The sequence below is a fragment of the Acanthochromis polyacanthus genome, chromosome 12 (assembly GCF_021347895.1).
Source record: "Acanthochromis polyacanthus isolate Apoly-LR-REF ecotype Palm Island chromosome 12, KAUST_Apoly_ChrSc, whole genome shotgun sequence".
NCBI lineage: Eukaryota > Metazoa > Chordata > Actinopteri > Pomacentridae > Acanthochromis > Acanthochromis polyacanthus.
In genome coordinates, this window is record NC_067124.1 from 159,540 (window position 1) to 185,058 (window position 25,519).

At 38.8% G+C, this 25,519-nt stretch overlaps 1 protein-coding gene across 1 annotated transcript; it reads left to right on the forward strand.

The window, feature by feature from the left end:
* Positions 1 to 905: 905 nt before the first annotated feature.
* Positions 906 to 23,250, forward strand: LOC110946606 (phospholipid-transporting ATPase IC-like). Its single transcript, XM_051956360.1, is given in 25 exon segments — positions 906 to 968; positions 1,408 to 1,478; positions 2,024 to 2,106; positions 2,436 to 2,598; positions 3,487 to 3,517; positions 3,519 to 3,575; positions 3,904 to 4,094; positions 4,793 to 4,877; positions 5,642 to 5,765; positions 8,108 to 8,151; positions 8,299 to 8,455; positions 8,948 to 9,136; positions 9,989 to 10,101; positions 10,185 to 10,349; positions 11,100 to 11,211; positions 11,316 to 11,391; positions 13,275 to 13,407; positions 13,573 to 13,701; positions 14,652 to 14,808; positions 14,907 to 15,130; positions 16,461 to 16,544; positions 17,305 to 17,550; positions 17,707 to 17,845; positions 20,086 to 20,216; positions 21,512 to 23,250. Coding segments are annotated over 25 exon segments (3,183 nt in total). The 3' UTR covers positions 21,728 to 23,250.
* Positions 23,251 to 25,519: the final 2,269 nt, after the last annotated feature.

The window sequence follows — 25,519 nt, forward strand, 5'->3', positions numbered from 1 at the left end:
CTGCTTCAGTAAGACTCTGCTGAATTTAAACTGTCCACATCTGCTGGCAACAACAAATCTTTTGTGAAGAGTTTTGGTACTACAGGTGTGTAAATCCAGATTCAAAATTCTGGAAAATTATTTTCTTATTTGCTACAATTCTGCGCTACAACAGTCAAAAGTTGGTAACATTTAAAGTCCCGTAAAGCAGTAAAAATGTGCTTTGTCCATAGACTCCTAGTCTAAAAAGTCCTGAACCCTTAATTTTTTTCTAACAGCCAGCAGGGGGCGACTCCTCTATGAAAGTTTATAAGAAAAGGATGCTCTTTCTCACTAGATTTGTTACCTCAGTAAACATTTTTCCAATGAGTTTATGAACTCCATAGCTAGTTTAAAGAGTTTTTAATACAGTAGGATGTTAATTTTGTAAATTATGGTCCTCTTTAGAGTAAAATAGTCAATAAAATGGGGGATGTTTTAGGGTAGGGCTACCTTGTGATTGATAAATTACTACTGTTTCATCCTGTGCTGTCAGTCAGATCCACGTCATACTTGTTACATCCACTTTCCAAAATCCAAACTCGTAGCTTGAAAACCGTAGTTAACAAACCAATGAGTGACATCACAGTTGTTAAATCTTCTTCTTTTTTTTTTTTATCCAGTTTATGGTTCTGATGTCGTCGCTCCACATAAAGCTGTTGAGCCAAACCAAATTAGAATGATTAAAACTATCATTAAAAAAAAAAATTAGGCAGGCTTGTGTCCTTTGACGGTGCTGGAACTGTGCTAACCGTGCATATGGACCTGAACCAAACAGGAAGTGAAACCACATTTGGTAGATCCAGAACACTTTTGGAACTTTGGCTAAGTTACCTTCTTTTAAGAAACTGAAATTGTTGGCCATGTCCCGTCAACGATGGCGCAAGATGTCCATGCGATGGATGGATGAACGGCAAAGAAGGAATTCGACTGTTGGGTTCAGTTTATCGGTAACAGGATTATCTATGAAACCCAGTTTGTAGAACTACCTAGTGTGATGAAGTCCCTGCAGATGTGGAAGCTTCTGGATCTCATAATTTTGTGGAAATTTTATCAACACCAAGCTGTTTTGCAGTTTCTGGCATCCAGGAAAGATGCATTTGGTGCTAGCAAACTGCAGGCCGCTATAATAATGCTAACACCCTCTAGTTTCTTTAACTTTATAGAGTTAGATGAAGGGTTGCATTGTGTCATCTAACCATGATTTCAGACCTGAGATGATGAATAACTATAAAACTCCACATTTCAGTGCTAGATCGTTCATAGATTCTTGACTTGTTTGATTTCTAGCAGGTTTAAGTCTTTGAATGTTGTTTTATGCAGATTGTAAATGATAATAAACCCATCTGGACGCTACATGGTTAAAATGTCCGTTTCTGTTCTCTTCAGGCCGACATCCTGCTGTTGTCCAGCTCCAACCCAAACAGCCTCTGTTACGTAGAAACGGCTGAACTCGACGGGTAAGACTTTTAATTCTACTTTCAGTGGGGGAAAAAAACTTGTAGAGTATGCGCTAAGTTATCAGGTTTACTGTCTGTACTGAATGCTACTTTAAAACCTGGGACTGGAGTGTTGGATCAGTGTGTTTAATCAGTGTTTCTCTCGAGCATTCGGTCAACAACTTACTCACTGATAGGAGTAAAGTAAATTTGTGCAGAGCTTTTTGCCAAGTTAAAGCAGCTCTGCCAAGTCATACTCCGTGTCCAGCATGTATTCTGTGATTAAGAGGGAAACGCCTTTTAAATCAAACAAACAGGACGCCTCTAATGGAACCATGTTACGGTTAATGACGACTAAACTGGAACACCAGCATCGATGTTGTCTTTGGATCATGTTTTCAGTACATTAGAGAACCAATTTTCATGAATAAAACTAGTAACTTGGGCAGGAAACCTTTAATACTTGAGTTATTCTATTGTTTTGTTCATTTCCCCAAGTTTGTCCCATTACAATCCATATTTTCCTTAGTCTTCAGTATTAAGTTCAGACTGTCTTCCTGTTGCAGAGAAACCAACCTGAAATTCAAGATGGGACTCCGAGTGACCGACGAGATGCTTCAGGAGGAACGGCAGCTGGCTGAGTTTAATGGTAAGAGTTGTTCACAATCACAGAAACCGAGAAAAATCCCTTCAGAAAACCTCATTTAGTTTATTCATGTCTGATTGTGATTCTTAGTAATCAGGGGACCAATAATCGATATTTGGAGCTGATATTCATTTAACTTCTAATGTATATTTCTTTTAAAACTGGTTTAACAAGTAAACAAACAATTAGACGTCAGCAAATGAGGATATTAATTGTTGATGTTAAAAAAGATCTACATCTAGAATTAAGCATCTCAACACCTCCTGAGCATTTTCATGCTCCATGACCCATCAAATTAAAGCCGTCCTTGTGTCCTCCCGTCTGTTTTGAAGCCTTGATCGAGTGTGAAGAGCCGAACAACCGTCTGGATAAGTTCTTGGGGGTGATGCGGTGGAACCAGGAGCAGTACCCGTTAGAACTGGACAACATGCTGCTGAGAGGCTGCAAGGTCCGGAACACCGAGGAGTGTCACGGCCTGGTCATCTTCGCAGGTTCGTGAGACATGCAGTGCTCGAAATTGGGGAAAAGAACATAAATATCATCTTTTTATGCTGATACACAGCTTTTGTTTAATGGATTGCAAACAATCACCTTACTTGGATGTTTATAGCTTGAAACCAAAAATAAACGATCAGTGCATATTTAAAATTGGAAATAGTTTAATATTTTTTAAATTGCATCTAAATCAAAGAAAAAAATGCTTTAGAGCTGAAATTATTCACTACAGAAGAATATTCTGCTCATTCGTCATTCAAATCTCGATTTTTCTTTTTCAGTTTCTCAAATGTCAGAATTTGCTGCTTTTCCTACTCTAACGTGATAAATAAATGGAAATATATTTGGCTTTTACCCTCCTCTTTGGAGAAAGAAAGATATTTGAAGATGTTTCCTTAAATTGCTTATAAACAGCTGTCGGTTGACTCAATAGCATCAACATACATCTATTTTATTACTTACTAATCTCTTGTAATGCTTATTTTTAGTCACCTGTAACACTTTTTATTTATCCCCCGGCCTCCACGAAGTGGGAAAAGGGGGATATAGGTTTGGCCTCCGTCCGTCCGTCCGAGATGAAGGGGACAACTTTTCTCGGAAACTAGTACAGCTAGGATTACAAAATTTAGTGTGTAGCTTCACACCATGGACACCTTGATCGAGTTCGAAAATGAGACCTGTGTGATAATATTTAACAGAGTTATGGCCCTTGATCACTATTTGGATATAGACTCATAGACATCACATGTGGCGGGGGATATTGATGACCATTGTTCGTCTTGTTTAACCTATTTTTTGATTAAACTGATTCTGATTGACTGTTGTGAATATTTGGGTTTATTATTAATAACTGATCGTTAATGACCAATATAATGCACGTTGCTGCAGAGCCGACACCAAGATCATGAGGAACGGCGGCCAAAACCAGATTCAAGAGGACCAAAATTGATGAGCTGATGAACTACATGGTTTACACAGTAAGTCAACACTAGTTTTTATCTCCTGATCAATGGTTCCATCGTCGTTTACGATCACATTTCTGACGTGTTTTGCTTTTTAAAATTTGCTTTGAGCAGAATTTTCAAGTGATACAAGTGATGCAGCTACATTCTTTCTCAGATTGTGGCTCTTTAAACATTGACCCACAGATTGGTTAGAAGAAAACGGCGCAAAAATAACCTGCACAGAAACAAACTCTGATAAATATGAGATGTTTAGGTGTGAACATTTGTAAATATTTGGTGAACTGAGGTGTAACGACCCATTTGACAGTCTCTTGGTAAATAACTGCTTCTGTCGCTGTAGATCTTTGCGCTGCTCATCCTGGTGGCGGCTGGTCTGGCCATCGGTCACACCTACTGGTACGAGGAGATCGGATCTAAAGCCTGGTATCTGTATGACGGCAAAGACCAGGGCGCCTCCTACAGAGGCTTCCTCAGCTTCTGGGGATACATCATCGTCCTCAACACCATGGTGCCCATTTCACTCTACGTCAGGTCAGTCAAATCAAAAAGTCTGGTTCTTCTCCACATATTCGTGAAGTTACACGCTGGCACTAAATGCAGACTTTTGTACTACTGCCTGGATTGCACTGCCAGGAAAAGAAGACTTGGGTTAGATGGGATTTTCACTTTTCTCAATAGTAACACACAGTTTATGCTCTACTTTCATAACTGTAGAAGTGTCTAAGCCGCTGTACATGAACTTAATCTGTGTATTTGTTCACAATAAAAACTGTCTTGGGGACAATCATTGCACAATGCTGCATACTTTGCATATTCAATGTAGGTACATGCAAAAAACATTTGTATCCATACAAAACACACATAGATAGGTTGTTGATCAAGCTTCCTGACCCAAAGGCTTCTGGGTAAGAGTCCCCATTGTAGGCATTTTGTTCATGAAAGAGACACAACCCAACCGAAAATGCTCAATATAAATAACAATAAAGAGACGCAAAGAATCTAGAAAGAACAAAAGATGACCACGTAGTAATGGTAAACTACCACAAATATGCTAAACATGTCCCCAAAGATGAGAGACAAATCCTGACTGGAAAGAGCAACAACTGAGCCTAAAGTCGTGTTAAACTCCGAAAAAAATGCGAAAAATATCCATAAAGGGGACAGCACAGCTCATGTTAAAATTTGGCGCACGTTTTGTAAAACAACCTATTTGTCTGCTTCATGAACAGTGTGGAGGTGATTCGACTCGGACAGAGTAAGTTCATCAACTGGGACCTGCAGATGTATTTTGCAGAGAAAGACACACCAGCCAAGGTACACTTCTTCTTCATCTTCTTCTTTTCATACTGCTTCTTCGTATGCTTTTTCTTCTTCTTCATCTTCTTCTTTTCATGCTTCTTCTTCGTCTTCTCATGCTTCTTCATATTCTTCTTCTTCTCATGCTTCTTCATATTCTTCTGCTTCTTCGTCTTCTTCGCCTTCTTCTTCGTCTTCGTCGCCTTCTTCTCATGATTCTTCGTCTTTTTCTTCATCTTCTTTTCATGCTTCGTCTTCGTCTTCCTCTGCCTCCTCTTCTTGTTCTTGTCCTTCCAATTCTTCTTGTTCTGCTTCTTCTGTTCATATTTCTTCTTCAAATTCTTCTTCTCCTCCTCATTCTTCTCTCCATACTGCTTCTTCATCTTTGTCCTCTTCTTCTTCTTCCAATTCTTCTCCTCATTCTTCTTCTTTCCATGCTGCTTCTGCATCTTCTTACAATTTATCTTCTTCTTCTTTTCTTATTCTTTTTCATCTTCTTCCAATTCTTCGTTTGCCTCTTCTTCTGATTCTATGAATATTAATGTTAGAATGCATCGGTTTTCTTTCAGAAGGTGTAACATTTTACAGATAAAGACCTTTTTTTCTTAATATTGACAAACTATCTTTAAAGTTTTGGGCTAAACTGGACCACAAATTGGGATGTTTGACCTCCGTTTTAACTGCAGAGCTCCCGGGTGCAGCATCAAAAAGCAGGATTTACACCAGCAGCTTATATCCGGTGCTTTCTGTCCTTCTAACGTGTACATTTCTCCATTAAACAGGCTCGAACCACCACCTTGAATGAGCAGCTCGGTCAGATCGAGTACATCTTCTCCGACAAGACGGGAACTCTGACACAGAACATCATGGCGTTTAAGAAGTGCACCATCTCTGGGCGAAGCTACGGTACCAACAGACTTTATTATCCTCAAACACCAGATTAAAACCAAAGTACAGAAGTTAAAAAACACCAGAAGAGGTCTGGCAGTGTTGGTAAAATAAAACCAAGAGAGGTAAAGACTGACACTGCAAGTCTTAAGGATGTAAGAAGTTCTTCCAAAAAGTTCTTAACCGGTCTTAAGTCATTTACAAAAGTCTAGATGGGTTTGTAGCCTGTTGTTGGTGGTAACACAGTTAGAAAATGATGTGAATTTAGATAAAACTGCCTTTTTAAAATTAATTAGTTATATTTAATGGGTTAATCCATCCATCCAGTTTGTGATGCTCATCCAGGTTCTGTTTAATGATTTCTTAGAGAAATTCTCAGATTTTTTTGTATTTTAACTGCAGCTAAGAATTATTTCCATTCTTGATCAGTCAGGTGAGTATTTCCTCCACTGACTGATTAATAGTTTGGACTATGAAATGTAAAAAAATCAACATTCTAGACCAAATGTTTTACCGGACCCTTTCCAAAAACCAAACTTAATGATGTTAAATGTTGGATATGACAAAACAAAACTGCAAATCCTGCTGTATTAGGAGCTGGAGCATGACAACATGCGGCATTTTCTGCTTGAAATGTGTCTAACAGGACCTATCTGTCCACCGACTGATTAATAAAGTAGCTTTTTCAACTGTGAAATTGTTGTAATTATCATTAATAGAGCTACAGCTAATGATTATTTTAATGAATTCATCATTTAGTCACTTCAGAAACCAACTTACTGCCATCAGATGTCTCATTTTGTCTCACCAGCAGTCCAAAAATATCTAAATGTTGAGTAGAAAACATAAACTCACACATTTCGGGAGGCAGAACCATCCAGTGCTTGGAGTATTTACTTAATGAATGAAATGATGATTTGAGCTCAAATTGCTGCACATGCCTGGAAAGTACTTATTAAAATAAGTGGTTTTTCCATCTCTAACAATCAGGGATCTTCTGCTCGACCATCTCTGATTTACTTGAAACTGTTTGATAATAAATTATGAATATTTAAAATGGTACCTGTGAAATTTTAGATTCATTCTTCAAATGCTTTCCAAGATACGGTTGTCGACCCACTTCCATCAGGTTTTTCCTCACATTGAAATCTGAGTCTGTTTGAACAACAACATCTGAGGAACTGTTAAACTTTCTTTGGGAAAACATTCGATCTTAAACATTCCATTTGAGGTAAAACAATTGTGTTTTATGTTTTTTGTGTGTGTGTTTTTAGATCTTTTTAAACAGAACAATCTCCACCACCAGTATACGTACCCTACAGAGTCTGCTGGTTACTTCAACATCTGAGGAACTATTAAAGATAAAACCTGAAATTTTCTGTTATTTCTCATCATGTCATTGATTCAGAATCTGTAATACTGGACAAATAGATCAAAGAATCTCTGATTATGGGTAAATTGAAATATGAAAAAAATATGAAGCCGCCATTAAAAGTCGCATCTATGAGCTCAAATTAAAAAAAATAACTGATCATACTGACATGAACTTGTGATATTTTCTGAACCACATGCAGCTGCATGTGACAGTAACACAAAACTAAACATGTAGAATACTTTAATATAAAATACTTGGTGACAGAAATGGAAAAAGGGTTTTTTTTTCGATGAACTTGACAAGTTGTACCATAAAAGTTTCAGGATTTTAAAAGTAGATTGACAGGCTATCCTTTAAACAATCGTCTTTAGGAAAATATATGGTATATGAAGCTAAAACTTCACAAATATCTTTATAAATATCTGCATTTTATGCTGTAGAGATGTCAGGCAAATGAGAGATGTTCGAGCAGAAATAGTTCTAAAAATCTAATGTTTTTGAGATGAAACGATATTAAAATATCAGTAAATTCTTTTAAACTGTGATCTGTGTGGTTTTAGAGGGCTTAAACTGGTTCTCTGTGAACTCAGTTGATGACAAAAGAGCGACACCTGCTGGCCGTTTGTAGCAACGACAGCAAAGATCAGTTCGATTTGTATTACATCATGTATTTGTAAAAAAACAAAAAAAAAGACAAACACAAAACTTTTAATCTTCCATTTGGCAAACCTCAGACCTCTAGAATGAAGATAAGTGCCGAACAAACAACATTTATAAAAGACGCAGCACAAAGAGCCAGACACAAAATCATTAAAATGAACCATAAAGTAGCGTAGATAAGGAAATAAAATGGTAAAAATATTCAGGTGCATTCCTATCACCGTCTATGTGTCTTCTATTTGTTTTTATAGGTGTGCGTGTTGCTGCACCTTGTATTGTTTCTGCAGGTTTCTCCTCACTGGTTTTTGTTTTTTATTCCCCTCAGGTGACCCAACCACTGCTGAAGGAGTGTCACTGGACCGAGGAAGGGTAAAAAAAATCAGCTTTACCAGCGAAACAAGCCAATAGTATCAAGAACCAGTCCAACTTTATTATAAAAACTCATCTTTGTGGTAAAAATATGGGCTAATGTGCTCAGAGGAATGGCTAAACGAGGCTTTCTATGTTCCCCGTCAGCCGGTGGACTGGAACTGGAACCGCTACGCTGACAAGAAGTTCCAGTTCATGGATAACTACCTGGTGGCTCACGTCCGATCCAAGAAGGACAGAGACGCTATGGAGTTCTTCAAGCTGCTGTCGCTCTGCCACACAGTCATGGTCGAGAACAAAGACGGTAAAACTGGAGTTGAGGTTCCAACAAAGATTAAGCAACAGATCTGTGCAATGAAACCATAAATACAAAAGTTATTCTATCTCAGAGCTTCAGTTTTCTTCTGCTCAACCATCTCTGATTTGCTAGAAGCTATTTTAAAATCAGAAATGTTGGATATTTCAATCTACTGTCACTGCATTGGACAGAGTATACATACCCTACATGTTCTACTGGCTACTTTGACACCCGTAATGAGGCTTTTTGAACAACAATATCTCAAACTATTAAAGATAAAAACCTGGAATTCTCACTGTTATTTCTCATCATGTCATTGATTCAGAATTGATGGTTTAGGTTCCCAAAATGTATGAATTTGTGGTTTTCTACTGGACTTTCTGTTCTGATGATCTGATGACAAAAAATTGGGATCAAAAAACACGATGCTTTAAAATCGTCACTGTGAAGAATGAAGCTGCAGGTGTTGACAGGTGTGCTTTGGTTTGTTCCTGTCAGGTGAACTGATTTATCAGGCGGCGTCTCCAGATGAAGGTGCCTTGGTGACGGCTGCCAGGAACTTCGGCTTCGTGTTTCTGTCTCGTACTCAGGACACCATCACCATCAGGGAGATGGACCAGGAGACCACCTACGAGATGCTGGCGCTGCTCGACTTCAACTCGGACCGCAAGCGCATGTCCATCATCTGTATGAACACAAACACGCAATCACACTTCAAAAGGTCAAAGTTAAACTGCAGAAAACTCGCAGTCCATACCGTTTTTAGAAACTTGGAAGCAAACAACAAAGTAAAATGCTAAATCTTGGAGTATTTTATGGTCCTAAAGTATAAAAAGTTAAGAGAATACAGCTGAAAATGATGAAGGAATGCTCTTAAGGCTGAGGCATGCAGCAATCTGAAGGGTCAAAAAAAGACCAGAAATTGAAAATACAGCATAAATACACACTTAACACATTAATGCAACTCAAGCATGATTGATAGACTAGAACTATCCCAGGATTTAATCATGTAATCTGGCTTTTTATGTTGTTAAATGTCTAATTTCACTGTCAGCGTAGATTCTCAAGTGACATACAAGTCTGCTTGTTTTTGGGTTGCATGCCGATTCTGGAAAAACATGACAAAACCGAAACAGAAAATTACAAAAACAAAGTACAAAACAACAAAAACGGGACACAAAATGACAAAACCAAGACCCAAAACGACAAAAACAAGACACAATATGACAAAAACGAGACATAAAATAACAAAATAAAGACACAAAATGACAAACGAGACACAAAACAAATTCAAGACAAAATGACAAATGAGACAAAATGACAAAAACGAGACATAGAACAACAAATTCGAGACACAAAATGACAAAAACATGAAACAAAGTGACAAAACCAAGACACAAAGCGACAAAAATGAGACACAAAACTGCTGTTCAGGTGAATGCTGATTTGTTTACCGCAGGATTTGGATTTAACTTTGAAAATTTTTACTGTAAAACCGTGACTATGCGCCTCCATTTCTGTCTTTCTTTGGTCTTCCAGTGAAGTTTCCTGATGGTCGTATTCGTCTGTACTGTAAAGGAGCCGACACCGTCATCTATGAGCGACTGGCGGCCAACTCCAGACACAAGGAGACCACCCAGACAGCTCTGGACGTGAGTAGACTCCGTCTGTTTCCACCGCTTCAGACTGTTCCACAGAATCGGGCTTTGTTTCCTCACGGTCGGTGTTTTTTCAGGTCTTCGCCAACGAGACCTTGAGGACGCTGTGTTTGTGCTACAAAGACATCAGCGCCGAGGAGTACGAAGCCTGGTCCAGGAAGCACAAAGACGCCCAGCTAACGTTGACGAACCGAGACGCCGCCCTGGACCAAGTGTACGAACAGATCGAGAACAACCTGATGGTGAGTGGACAGGAAACTGAGCTGCTGTTTCTTTTAAAGAACATTTAAAACAACAGCTGAGTATGAAAATAAACATAATTTACCTCATGAATGAACCCAACAAGTGTAAATACTGATGTTCAGATCCAACAGTGGTGAATAATTCATAATTAGAGGGATTAAAACCCTACAAAGATGATAAATAATTCTAATTTACCAAACTACATATGGAATTTGTAATTATGGAGAATAACCTAACTGATCTACAAATGAAACTAAGGTCCTAAAGTGTTAGTTTAGTCTGATATTTTAACAGGTTATGATGCGGTGTAAGTTGAGATTATTGGAAAATGTGTTTTTGTTGGATGAAATATTTGAATTTATCAAATCAAATCAACTTTATTTATATGGCACTTTTCATACAGTATAGCAACACAAAGTGCCTCACAGAGGATAAAAACAAAAATAACACTATAAAAAACCCGAAACCTCCCACCCCCCACAAATATACACAATCACATATACATTCACACACATACGTAGACATACGAACAGACATACAGACCCACACACACAAACATACCAACATACACACACCCACATACACCATCTATTTATTGGATATCTTCACTGAAAAAATGGTGTTTGGAGCTTTTGAAGGACACGTTCTTTCTTAACAGCTTCAAAGACCTCAAACTTTCAAGTAAATATCTGTAAAATGGAAAACATCGAGCATCTGTCACGTCTAACCATCGGCGTTTCTGTATTTAGCTGATCGGAGCGACCGCCATCGAGGACAAACTGCAGGACGGAGTGCCGGAGACCATCGCCAAGCTGGCCAAGGCCGACATCAAGATCTGGGTCCTGACTGGAGATAAGAAAGGTAGTGTCACTTCTAATGCATAGAACTGGACTGAATCCTGATAACAGGGTTAGGAGAAGTTGTCGTGTTCGTTTCTTCTTGATTTATTTGTTGTTTCTCCCCAGAAACGGCAGAGAACATCGGATATTCCTGTTCCCTTCTGACGGACGACATGCAGATTCACTACGGAGAAGACGTCAAGTAGGTCGAATTACACGCCACTTCGTCCAACATGCGGGTTTATTTCACCTCAAATCTTCAGGCTCAACCATGCCTTCAAACTGTTTCATCATGAAATGTGGATATTTAAAATGGTATCTGAAATTTTACATCGATTAAAAGCTTTCCGAGATCAAAAATTTCCTGTCAACCCTCTTTCAGCAGGTTTGAAAGTTGAGGCTGTTTGAACAACAATATCTGAGGAACTATTATAGATAAAAACTTCATTTTTTATTATTTCCCATCATATTATCATCATCACACACTGAGCTTAATTACCTTTGACTGAATGCATCAAATATGGATGAAGTTCTGAATCTACCTGTTCACTTTCTGCCTCTGGTTCTTCCTCAGATTTGGTTCTTACTGAGACTTTCTTTAAGGGAATATTAGATCTCAAACCTTCTGTTTGAGGTATAAAAAGTGTGTTTTAAGTGGTTTTTGGTGTGTTTTAAGAAGCTTTTAAAGAGCTACTGTCAACGCAACGCTGCCCTGGACAGAGTGTACGTACCCTACAAGTCCTAATGGTTCAACAGTTTGTGATGAGGCTGTTTGGGCTACGATATCAAAGGAACTATTAAAGATAAAAACCTGAATTTTTTTACTGTTATTTCTCATCACGCCATTGATTCAGAATCTGTAATATTGGACAAGTAGATCAAATAATCTCGAATTGTGGGAGAGTTGAAATATGGAAAAAAAATGAAGCTGTCCTAAAAAGTCCCAAAAAAAGTTGTTCAGCTCACACAAACAACAAAAACTGATACTCCAGAAATGAACTGGTGATATTTTCTGGACCACATGTTGCTGGATATCACAATAATACAAAATTTAACATACAGAGTACTTTAATATGCAAAATACTTGGTCAGGAACATGGAAAAAAGTAGTTTTCGTTTAACTTTGATAACTAATTGAGCAGGTTTGACAAGTTCTACCACAAAATCTACAATATTAGATGGTCTCATCCAAGTCAAACAGTTTTGAAGTTTTAAACTGGTTCTATGAATATAACAGACAATACTTTTGTTTCTGAGACTGACAGGCAGAAATTGTAAAAGTTAGATTTTTTTTTTGGATGGAACCACTCATCAGAAGCACTGAGCAGACTTATAGATTAAATAAGCTTGAGAATAAACATAGAAGAACCTTTATTTATATTCTTCATTGCTACACTGCCAATGAGAGATTATCCAAAATGCTAAACACACCACTGTACTCCACCACCACTTTCCACAGATTCCTATCTGTATAAAATGCAACAGGACACTTAGCTCGTACTTCCATATAATATATTTTAAAATGAGACATATGGAGTTCAGATTTGGCCAATTTTCCCAATGGAGCAGTCGAAAAATCCGACAATTTTATGGTTCTTACAGTTTCTGGCTTTGGGGTTTTGGCAATTTTATTCTATAAAAGATAACAGGCCTTCAGGTTGTGGGGTCAAAGCATCGAAGTGTATTTCCTGATTTTAAGGGTCACTACTGCAGATGTGGAACAGCTGTATCAGGTTTTGAAGGTCTCCAGTTGGAGTTGTACAAAGTTTGTAGCATCACTAGATCTATTTTTATCCTCATTTTTAACTCTCCATCTTGAGTTTTACTGTGATGCACAACATGAGTCAAAAGTGACCCAAATCCAACTGAAAATGGGTATCTGCTGACATACACTGCGCATCAAAGGGTTAGGAAACCACTTTGGTGGTTTCTTTGATCTTCAGCAGTTTAAATTTGTCAAACCAAGTTGGCATCAACCAGGATGCCTGATATTAAGTCCTGTGTCCCTTGTTGTACCTCAACATCTTTCTTTGAGCAACAAACAGGGATGCAAGACAAGATGTTTGTTGCTTTGTGTGTCTGCAGTGAGAAGCTGAGCAGTCGTCAGGCCAACAGGAGGAACGAACCTCAAACTGTCCATCAACGCAAAAAGAAACCCGCAGAACCTTTCTTCACCCAACCGGGCAAAAACGCTCTGATCATCACCGGAGGATGGCTGGTGAGACTCATTCATGACCGACAGGAAAGCAACCAGTTTAAACATAAAGAGCAAAGCTTGAAGAAGTTGGAAGAAGTTCTTTTTGAATTTGTTTACCTTGTCCAGAAGCACTTTGTCTGCTCTGTTATTTAAATGCTGATTAATTCTGTTGATTTTTTTTCTCAGAACGAGATTTTGTACGAAAAGAAGAAGAAACGCCGCCGTCTGCGTCTCCGTCGTCTGGGAAGGCGATCTCCTCCCAGCAGCCCTCAGGACGGACAACCGATGAACGACTTGGAAAAAGAAATGAGACAGGTGAAAAGAACATCAGTGTGTTAGAGACTCAAGAATTTAGAGGGTCAATAAATCACACAAGACCACAGCTTTATCATAAACCTACCTGTGAGGTCTTGAATAAGAGGTAAACCAACATCAGAAGTCATTTTAATCAATGAAAACGTGTCCATATGATTAACTATATTCTCAAATTTTAGGATTGTTCTAACTTTAACTGTAACATAAATGTTAGATTATAGGTACAGAAATCACTTTTGAATTTTTCTTGGCAATGAATTTTTAAATTGAGGAGCCTGCAGGACAAAAATGTAATTTATTTTCATTAATATTTAAATTTCCAACGTAAAAATAACATCAAATCAGCCAAGATCTTTAGTCAATATTAGCAAAGAATTCAGCCTGGCTAGTTACAGCAAGCTAATATTAGCACACATTACTAGCTAAGCATGAAGTCAACCAATTAGTCTTTTATGCAGATAACACATTTTTACTGCTTGCTAGCTTTTATGTTAGTGTGTTAGATGGCAGAGTACATACTCTACCACACATCTAACATTAGCAAGGCTAAAGTTTTGAAAATCATTGATGCTTATGGAGACGTCTTCCCTCAAAAGTCCTGAAAATTCACATATTGAAAGTTTGCCTTATCATTTTTGTTCAAACTAATGGATACCCCTTCACATAACTCTACTATAGTTTGTATATTCCGATATAAAATAACAGATGTTAATTTTGTACTGTCAGATTATTATAGAATCTTAGCTCAAAACCACTTATTCTGATTTAATTCCACCAGTAAAATGATTTACAATCATCCCGGCAAACCTTTGTAATGTAAACTGACTTTATCTAATGGTCAGGAGAGATAATACGGTTAAATCTGAGGAGGAATCTACATGTTTAATGGATGATGCAACACCAACTGGCCTCTTGATGGCAGACGTAGTGAAATGAATTCCCTCCCATAGATCGACTTTGTGGACATGGCTTGTGAGTGCGAGGCGGTCATCTGCTGTCGCGTGACACCGAAACAAAAGGCCAACGTGGTGAGTCTGGTGAAGAAGTACAAGAAGGCCGTGACGCTGTCCATCGGCGACGGAGCCAACGACGTCAACATGATCAAGAGTAAGGACAGATTCACTCGTCTCGTGCTAACGGACACTTTATTTTTCTATTTATCTCACATCGCTAATAATTCCTCTCTCCGTCTCCGGTCCCTCCAGCTGCAGACATCGGTGTCGGTATCAGCGGTCAGGAGGGGATGCAGGCCGTCATGTCCAGCGACTACGCCTTCGCCCAGTTCCGTTACCTGCAGCGCCTCCTGCTGGTTCACGGACGCTGGTCCTACATCCGGATGTGCAAGTTCCTGCGTTACTTCTTCTTCAAGAACTTCGCCTTCACTCTGGTCCACTTCTGGTACTCCTTCTTCAGCGGATACTCCTCACAGGTAATGCGATTCGCCATTTTAGTCGAGAATTCAAGACTTAATCTGAGTAAATTTTAGGGAAAATGTTTCTATGCATGACTTTAAATTTTGGGTTAGGGTTAGCTAGAGGAAAGTTTATTAGAATTAATTTATTAAAGGAGGCATATTATACTTTGTTTTACTTTCTGGTGTATTTTATGTAATGTTAGTGTCAATAGTTCTTATTAAACAAAGTAGTACTACAAAAAGTTTGAAATATTGAAGTAAATAATTCGAAAAGTAATTCTTGTGATCCAAAAGATCAAGTTTGTTTTCAGAACCTCCACATTGGTGATTCTAAAAGGTTCTGATCTTTTCTATCTCAAATCATCTCACCTTTTTATTTATGCATTACAAACTATAAACATTCTAAATGGTATCTGTGAAATTTGATGTGTTTTTTATTGTCTGTTGGCTCACTTTCAGCAGGTTTTCACATACTTATCTTTGAGTCTGTTTCAACATCATCTGAGGAACTATTAAAAATAAAAACTTGAAATTTTCACTGTTATTTCTCATCATGTGATTGATTCAGAATCTGTAATATTAGACAAGTAGATCAGATAATCTCTGACTATGGTTGAGCTGAAATATGACCAAAAAAATGAGGCTGTCATGAAAAGTTCCATCTTTAAGCCCAAGCTAACAAAAAAGTGGATAAAGCAGAAACGAACTAGTGATATTTTGTGAACCACATGTAGCTGTAGGTCATAATAATACAAAACTAAGAATGCTTGAATGTGAAGTACTTGGTCACAATAATGGAAATAAAGTTGTTTTCATTGACAAGCATGTACCATTAAACACAAAAATATTGCTAGATGGCATAATCCAAGCTTCTACTTGAAGAGAACAATATTGCAGATGATTATGATGAGAAATATCAGAAAATTTCAGGCTTTTATGTTTAATAGCTTCTCAGATGTTGTTCAAACAAATGCATGAACGAAGCAGATGACAGTGGGTCGATTGCAGTTTTTACAGTTTTTTTTTCTTGTAAAGTATTTGATATCTCAAGCTAAAGTTTAGAAAATATCTTTAAATATTCATATTTTATGTCCTCAAATTTTCATGCAAATCAGAGATGGTCGAGCAGAAACCGTTATAATAATTTGAAGGTTTCAGACGTAAGCTGGTTCTTCTAAGCACCGTCTGATCCACAGAGGATGGAGAGGTTCTACCCCTTTCCAGAAGTTGCCAGTTTACACTAAAGTGAACTTTAATGAGTTATTATCAATACTGATTTATCATGACACCTCAGCTCCTGGTATTTGTTCGTTGAGGCTCTGAAATGTTGTTTTTCTCTCTGCAGGTTGCTTATGAAGACTGGTTCATCACTCTTTACAATCTGTGTTACAGCAGCTTACCCGTTCTACTCGTTGGACTTCTTGACCAGGTAAAAACTGGGCTTTCGCAGAGATGCAAAGAAGACCGTATTCTGCATAACTGTCAAAATATCAACATTCCACTTGACATATTCTCATTAAATTCACAGCCAGGTAATCGGTACCATTGTGAAGACTTATGACATGAGTTTATAAGATTTCAGACCTAAATACAAGCAGCACAGTTGGCTTACAGATTTAAATAACTCTTTCTGAGATAACAGTCAAAGAGTGACGGGTCTTTTCACTCAAAGTCAATGGAAAAGTACAATTAGTAGCTAGAGAAGAATCAGAATCAACTTTATTGGCCGAACACATACAAGAAATTTAACTTTGGTCTTTTCTTTGTTCTCACTGTACTTGCACAAAATAAAACACTTATGCATTTAAATAGGGACTACAGGTTGCAGAAGGAGTGTCTAACTACAATTTGAACCTAAAATTTTGGTGCAAATATAGTAATTAAACAAGGAATACAAAGATAGCGACACTATATAAACATGAGGCAGGTTGATGGTAGCTCATTGGAAGAAAGAGCAGCATTTCTGAGAGGGAATATGAACTGGTTTGTGATGTACAGTACGTACTGGTTCAGGATTCACTTTGTTTTTGGTGGCACTTTTAATGAACCAGAGAAAGTGCTGGTCGGCTCTGGGATTAAATGGAAAAACTAATCAACTCTGAGAACTAAGTTCTAGTTCTGTTCTAATCCACTTTGCCAAACTAATCCAGAACTCTGTTTTCCACTTCCTGCTCCTCGTCCCTCTGCAGGACGTTAACGACAGACTGAGCCTGAAATTCCCCAAACTCTACCTGCCCGGCCAGCAGGGGACGCTCTTCAACTACAAGAACTTCTTCATCAGCCTGTTCCACGGCATCTTCGTCTCGCTCATCATCTTCTTCATCCCCTACGGAGCGTTCCTGCAGACGATGGGGCAGGATGGTGAAGCTCCCTCTGACTACCAGTCCTTCGCCGTCGTAACCGCCTCCTCCTTGATCTTCACTGTCAACCTGCAGGTCAGTGACAGATTCATGAAGCAGGAAGCCAAATGATGCGTACGTGATGCTGTCAAGGTGTGGCGTAATATCGTTTCTCCAACCAGGCTCCTCAAGGGTGTAATGACTTTATTTTATGTGAATGACCTACTTCTATCTTTGCATCTTGTTTGTCAGATCTCTCTGGATACCTCCTACTGGACCTTCGTCAACTGTTTTGCAGTTTTGGGCAGCATAGCCATCTACTTTGGCATCATGTTTGACATCCACAGCGCTGGAATCCACGTCATCTTCCCCTCTGTTTTCACCTTCACTGGTCAGTCTGCAACCATCCAACACCTTGCAATACACTCATTCTGCTTGTCTGACTTTATAGTTTCTGCTTAAAAGCACCTGCAGGTTGGACTCTTCAAGCTGCAATAATTAACATCTTTTAAGGGCAACAGAAACGGGCTGTAAACAACACTTTCATCATTTTTTTTGAGTTGAGTTGCTGGTCATTAACTTTGTCTGCTGTTTGGTGGTTGTTTTTAATGCTTTATTTCTGAAAAAGGGGACAGAAATTACACCCGGAATGGTGAGAGGGAAGACGATAAAGCTATGGAACTACCTATAAATGTTTGTGATAAATCTCTGTACAAGACATTTTGTGATCTGGTGTCAATATAACATTTTGATTACAGTCATTGTAAACAGGTGCCAGGGCTTCTAGTTTTACAAGTACCTTTATGCAAGTTTTGTCTTGTTGAAACTTCAATGCTACAGAAACTTACTTCCTCACAAACTGAATTTTTGTAGTTTTGACCTTTGATATGCCAAAGAAACTACAGAATCCTTGAGCTTCAGTGGCTGTTTGTATATGGAAGACTTCAGCCGCAGCAGTAAAGTCAGAGTTTAGAATATTGAGATATATCTTGATCTATGTACACCTATCCTGGAAGGAACTCCATTTTTTGTGAACCTTTTTGCTTAGTCTCTTGCCTTTTTCCCTGAGAAAGATGATTTTAATATTTTTGACAACTTTTCATTACCCAAAATCAAAGCTCTAAGATTGTGCAGCCCCTCGAGACAAATTTACAGACTGTACATAAAAGCTGAGTCTCCAAAACGTGAAGCTAACTGACAACTACCTTAACCCTGCATTGTTTCTAACAGCCGTTGTGGCAGTTTAGCGATGTCGAGGCAGACACAGAGACACACTACAGACTCAAATGACTTAGGTTGTGAAGTGACACTGACAGAGCAGCAATACATGCAAACAATGTACAGGGTGACCCAAAAGTTTGGAAACAAAGTTTAACTGCAGTGTCTATTTCAGTTGGGGGTGCATGAATTCACTCTTATTTTACCCATTTTTGTTATAGCATAATAAAAGAACTTAAAAGCATAGTATTTGTCGAGTGCAATAACTCCAAAGAAAATGAATAGAACCATAAGGTCCAGGTATGCTGGAGCAGAACTTCAAAATGCAGGCCATCAGTGTCACATTTCAAAACTCTTGATGGTAAAGTATCTGACAGTTTTTTTTTTTGTTTGTTTTTTTTAAACATCCAAAAGTACTATGAGGCAACATTTACTGGCCAGTTTGAGGAACCTTCATAAGCATAAATGAAGATACATTCCAGAAGATACCAGTGTAACCAGGTGGTGGAAACGTTCACGTGTTTGTATAAGAAACATGCACATGTCTAAATATGTTTGTTTTACACTAATCTGATACTCTGAATATATCTGTGGTACTGATTTATTGAAACAACATATATTATTTGGATTATAGACTTTTCATTTGTTTCCAAAGTTTTGGGTCACCCTGTAGTTGGGAGAAGGTCATATGGAGACAACTCGGCTGCTTAGTCACATCAGAATAGTCAATATCTACCTCTGACCATAGCAGAGAGTCCTGGCATATCTTCCTCATACAGCGTTTGCCTGTCGGAAGATAATTTGGGATGATGAAAGAGGAACAGCCAGCAGAGGGTGTCTCCTCTGGTTTCAGTACCCTGGACTGCATTGTAGTCAATGGGGGGAAAAAAACGTTTTTTGGTTTTTTTTTGTGTCTGTAAACATTTTCCTAACAAGTTTGTTGTCTCAGTTGCTTGTTTCAAGGCTTTTTGCATACATTATTTGCCATTTTTTAAATTATGGTCCCCTTTAGGGTGAAATAGACGATAAAACGGAGTGTGTTGAAGGATGATCATTCTTGTAGTTGATGGGTCACGGTCAGTCTTGCTTGCCAACATCTAGTTTCAAAAGAATAAGATGGCGATGGCCAAATTCCAGACTCAAAGTTTCAAAACAGTCTTTCACAAGCTAATGGGTGATGTCACAGTGGCTATGTCCATTTTTTAAATATATATAATCTAAGATAAATCTGACCCATAAAAGATGACCTTACTTAAAAAAATCCAAAATATGGACATATGCCCTGTGTGTGTATACTGGTAATCCCAACAAGGGAGCTTCATATCCAAATACTGAAAGGGTTTTTGGGTGCAGAAATGCAGCAGAACCCCACATCTTCTCTGTTCTATTAACATGTATATTCTGTGTTTGCAGGTGCAGCATCAAACGCTCTGCGTCAGCCCTACCTGTGGTTAACCATCATCCTGACGGTGGGCATCAGCCTCCTGCCGGTCATCTGCATCCAGTTTCTCCATAAAACCATCTGGCCCTCTGTAGGAGACAAGGTGAGATCTCTGGGAGTTTATTCAGCCTGGATTCTCTCAGGAAAATGTTGATGAAAGAGTTTTTCTTGGTGAAATAAGATGCTTGTAAGAAACTCTACAAAAATGTCTGGCATTTGATGTTGTCAAGTCAGCTAAAGAGGTTATTCATTGAATTAGCATTGTTGGGTGCAGCTGGAAGGTAGAATTGTGTGTCATCAGCATATTGAAAATAAGATATAAAAGATTTTGAAAATGATGTACCTTGGGGGCAGCCCGAGAACATTTGTAGAACATTTAAGGGCTTTCCAGAAGAGGAATAAGACGTTATGAATTTACCCAGCAAGTTTAAATGTTGAGGTTAAGACCCTACAGCGCTATTCATTTACAGAGAGATCTAAGTGTTATGGTTGGTACTCTACAAACCTGTTAGGCATTTGATGTGATCAAGTCCACTAAAGAGGTTATTCATTGAACTGTCGTTGTTCGGTGTAACTGGAAAGTAGAATTGTTTGTCATCAGCATATTGGAGATCAGATATGGTTTTGAAAGTGATGTAACCCAGGAGCAGCATGAGAACATTTGTACAACATTTAATGGCTTTCCAGCAGAGAAGTGTGACTGGTGTTATGAATTTACCCTACAAATTTAAATATTGAAGTTAAGAACCTACAGTACTATTCATTTACAGAGAGATCTTAGTATTATAATTAAAAGTAAACTGTCCAATGTTCGATGTCGTCAAGAAAGCTAAAGAGGGTTATGATTGAACTAGCATCGCTAGGTGCAACTGGAAGGTAAAACCATATGTCATCAGCATAATGGCAACAAAGGGCATTGTTTATCAAAATTATGTAACCCATGGACAGAATATAAGAGACCCAAAGATAAAATCCTGGGGGATGCCATTTTTCAATTTCAAATGTTTCATACTGTTCCTTGGAATCCATCGTCTCTTTCCAAGTGTTTTGTAAAGAATTTTTTTGGTCAGTTTCAAATGTTGCACTAACAAGGGGATGTTGTTTTGGACCTTCAACAAAGCAGACTCTGTAGTATGGAGAGCTCTAAAACCAGACTGGAATTGCTCATGGATTTGAAGAGGATGAAACCTGAGTGAAAACACCTTTTTTTTCAAGATCTTAGAGTACTTAAAAAGGTTATTTAGGCTGGACAGTTGTCAATATCAGGAGGCAGATTATGGTAAAAATGTCCTAAAATATCGATAGGGCAGCATGTCAGAGTAGTGCTTCCTAATGGGGTAACCAAAGACATAACAGTGCTGCTGTAATGTTACTGATTTATTTCCCATCTTCCTTCAGGTCCAGAGAAACAGGAAGAAGTATGAGATGGAGCTGGAGGAAGAGGAGAAGAAGAAGCCATCAGCCTTCCAGCGAGGCCGGCGTTCCCGACGGTCCGCCTACGCCTTCTCTCACTCTCGTGGCTACGCCGACCTCATCTCGTCCGGGCGAAGCATTCGGCGACGCCCAACGGCCCGTGGTGGACCCCAGGATAGCATCAGGGAGGTTCCCCACTGAGAGGCCGAAAACATCTGAGCGTGGCTGAGCGGGAGACGGAGCAAAACTGCAGCCGGAAGGGTTGTAAATATTTAGGAGTATGACGAGCGTTTATTTTTTGTTTTTTCTGCGGAGTCACTGCTGGATGATCAACATCAGGAACACTGACATCAGCCTGGTCGAAGTTCGAGGAGATCTTCGTGGTGTTCTGGTACCTCAGGGGGTGATAAAGGAAAAGAAGTTGCTTGACTTTCAGAACTGAAATGAGGAGCTTGATTTACCACCACCACCAACAAACTTGCAATAAAGTTAAAACTGCCGAATGTAGTTTTGCTCCAGACTCTTCCGCCTCAAGCACAGAGTCGCTGTGAAAATGCAAAAAAGAAAAGCTCACCGAAGAGACGACCTCCGTTGCCGGGGTTCGAGGTCATGCAGTGTCTGTGTGACTGACAATGTTGTTTAACTCAGGATTTTTAAAATAAAAGCCTTATTTTTAGTGACTTTGTCCCTGCTCACCACCACTGTGGAGCCGTTTCGTTGTTTAATAGGATGTTTTTTGACGGTTTTAGCCTGACGTCCACGGACCACCCGGTATATGTTTTGTTCAAATTTTAAAGTCCAGTTAATTTATCCTCACTACATGAGATCTAACTGCAACATCTGTGGAGTTCAGTTTTCTTTCCGTCCGTTGAGCTCAAACATTGTCCTTTAAAGCAGTGAGCTGAAGCTCAACACGTCACAATATCATCTTTTAATGTTTTATTCAAGGTAGTGGTGAGATGTTACTATGCCAGGCTATGCAAGGTGGTCGGATGTTCTAAAGCGTGTCTTAATTTAACAATAACTTGTGAATAGTGATCATTTTTCCTCTCTGGAGTGCATGTCAGGAATATTTGTAGTCATTTGAGGGAGCTCATCCATAAAATCTTTTAAATACCTCTTTCAAAGCTGGGTTATTTCTTCTGTACCTCACATTTTGATTCAGTTTTATTTTTCTAAGGTGCTCTTTAAAAGCCATAGGGGACCTCTGAAGAGCTCTGGTTTGTCCTTCGTTGGCTGCAAAGTTTCTTTTCAACTTCTTACAATTTGCAAAATTCAGCCTCTTGTAATAGAGAAAGAAACACAGCATGGACATTTTGGTTTGTCTTCATTTGATTGTCATAGTAATTTCTTTTTATTTTCTTAACTTCTTGGAAGTGAAATCACATGCTCCGTAAGTCTAAAAATGACAGTCTTCTATGTGTACACTGGTTGTTTACAACTAATCCACTGATTTTTGCAGGATTCCTTTTTCAGTCCCGTTCTCAGATTTAGGATATCTGTGAGACAATGCTAAGCCAAAACTGACCATGATCCCTGTTCTGACTGTTACTGTATCCTCCTCATGCTACCGTTTCTGTCCGCAGGTAGTATTCTTTTATTACTGAATGAAATGAGGCATTTGATCAGGATTGCTGTTGAGGTTCTGCAGCACTTTGGTCTTTGTCATATGATGGTATTTTATCATGCTGTTCTTAATAAAAGCCAAGGGCACATTTAACAATCTGAAAGGCGTGTTTATTTATTAAGGTGGTACTTGCCTCTTGTTCTTACATCTATGGTCAATATAAAGTTAGGGTTTGTGGTAATGCTGACAGTAAAGTGTCAGATTTTCAAAAAAAAAGCAATCATTCCATTAAACTAAACTTGAGTGGATTTTTACAGCCAAGCCTCCTGCAGATAAAGTTGTGAACAAAAGTTTCCGTACACTTGAAGACAATGTAGATCACAGCAGTCTTGAGTTTCTAATGAATTCTACAAGTCTTAATTTTCTGTGATGGAATCCTTGGAAAAAAATTAAAAAATCATGTATTGGGTTCTTTCATAGATTCATTACATGTCTCCTAGAATTATCACACAATCTATTGAAATAAAACATATACACAGCAATGCTAGTATTTGGTCAAATGTCCGTTGGCTATTTTTGGTTTCTGTCCACAAGCTTCTGGTTGTGTCTTTAACTACTCTGTAACAGAATTGGTTTAACTAAATGTGTTGTCCTTCTGACTCAGACTTGTTTCTTCATCATGCCACTGGTTCTTGATGGGCTTAAGTCAGGACTTTGGGGAGACCAGTCTAGAACCTTCATCTAGCCTGATGGAACCATTTCTTTACCATGTCTGATGTGTGCTTGGGATCATTGTCTTGCTGAAACATCCAACTGTGTCCAAGATCAACCTTCTGCTGATGGTTTTGGCTTTTCCTGAAGAATGTGGAGGTGATCCCTGTTCTTCATTATTCCATTTACTTTGTGTAAAGCTCCAGTTCCACAGAGCATGATACTGCCACCACCATGCTTGATGGAAGGTTTGGTGTTCTTGGGGTCAAAAAAAAAAAATCCACCCAAGATGGTCCCAGTCCTCATCCAGGACTGATCCAAAGTAAAATAAATCCTAAACCAACTTTAAACTACACTGACAGTCATTAAAAACTTTGAGACCATATTTTTCAACATAATTTTCATTTTGAAGCCTGAAACTGGATTTTCTTCATATGAAGCATTTGTTTAGCATATTGGCATACAGAAACAAAAATCTAATGATTTCAAAATAAAGAATTTGACAAAAGAAAATGGCACCTGCCAAACACAAAGTCACAACAGTCAATACCGAGTATGTCCTCCATTTGCTTGGATGCAGGCAGCAATCCGTCTGCTCATGCTTTGGACCAGGCTTCTGATTGTGGGTTGGGAACAGCCCATACGCCTGGCTACATCACTGTAGCTCAAACCGGCCTCCACCATACCCAGTGCCCGGAGACGTTGTTCATGTGATAGACGCGGCATGATGCTGTTCACTGGACTAACAATGGTGGCCTTTTTTGGGCCTTTATTCAAAACCCATTCTCAAATTGTGCAGATACTCACTGAGTATTGCTTGGTGTGTATTTGGTTCACTTTTGCAAAGTGACCAACCCATGTGCAATGAATCATGACAAAATGACAACTCATCATTATCTCAACTACCAGGGCACTAGATCATCAGTAAATCCACAATGAATAATTACAACCCCCCTACAAGTAGAATTCTGCGTACATTTCTACCTCAAAGTCGGTATACATCTACAACCAGGAGAACAAAGACTGAAACCAAACATAAACCAGTCCAAAGAAAGTCCAGAACCAGTAGAACATCCAGTCAGAAACCAGTCCAGAAGCACTTCTAGAAAGCCCCAGAGCATGATACCCCCACCACCATGCTTGATGGTAGGTTTGGATTTCATGGGATTAAAGGCCTCAGCTTCAGTTTTTCTTCCATCTGACCACAGAACTTTCATCCAGAAGGTCTTTTCTTTGTCCATGTGATCAGCAGCAAACTTGAATGGAGCTTTAAGGTTCTGCTTCTTCAGTCAAAGTTGACGGATATAATGAAGGTGGTTTTAAACATCTTCCCATCAGGAAACGCTTAGTTTCTGATTTAAGTCCAAAACTCTGAACAGAATCTGCTCTAGACCAGGTTAGCTTCACAGCATCGGCAGACTGAAGGGAGTAACCCCCACCAAACAAAAGCCTGGAAAAGAATCAAAGAAGAAGAATGCAAAAGTTTGGAGATGTCAGTAGGTTACACGTTTGATGAAGTTACTGCAACTCAATATTCAGTCTTATTCACTTTAATCTATTTTAAGTTTTTTCTGTTCCAATACTTTTGCTCCCCTAAAAATGTGGTGTTCCGTTACAAATAATGCTACCTTCTAAGTTGTGTATCAGATCCAGATGTAAATACCTGGAAATGAAAGCTGAAATGTTGATCTCTCGTCTCATATTCACGGTTTGAT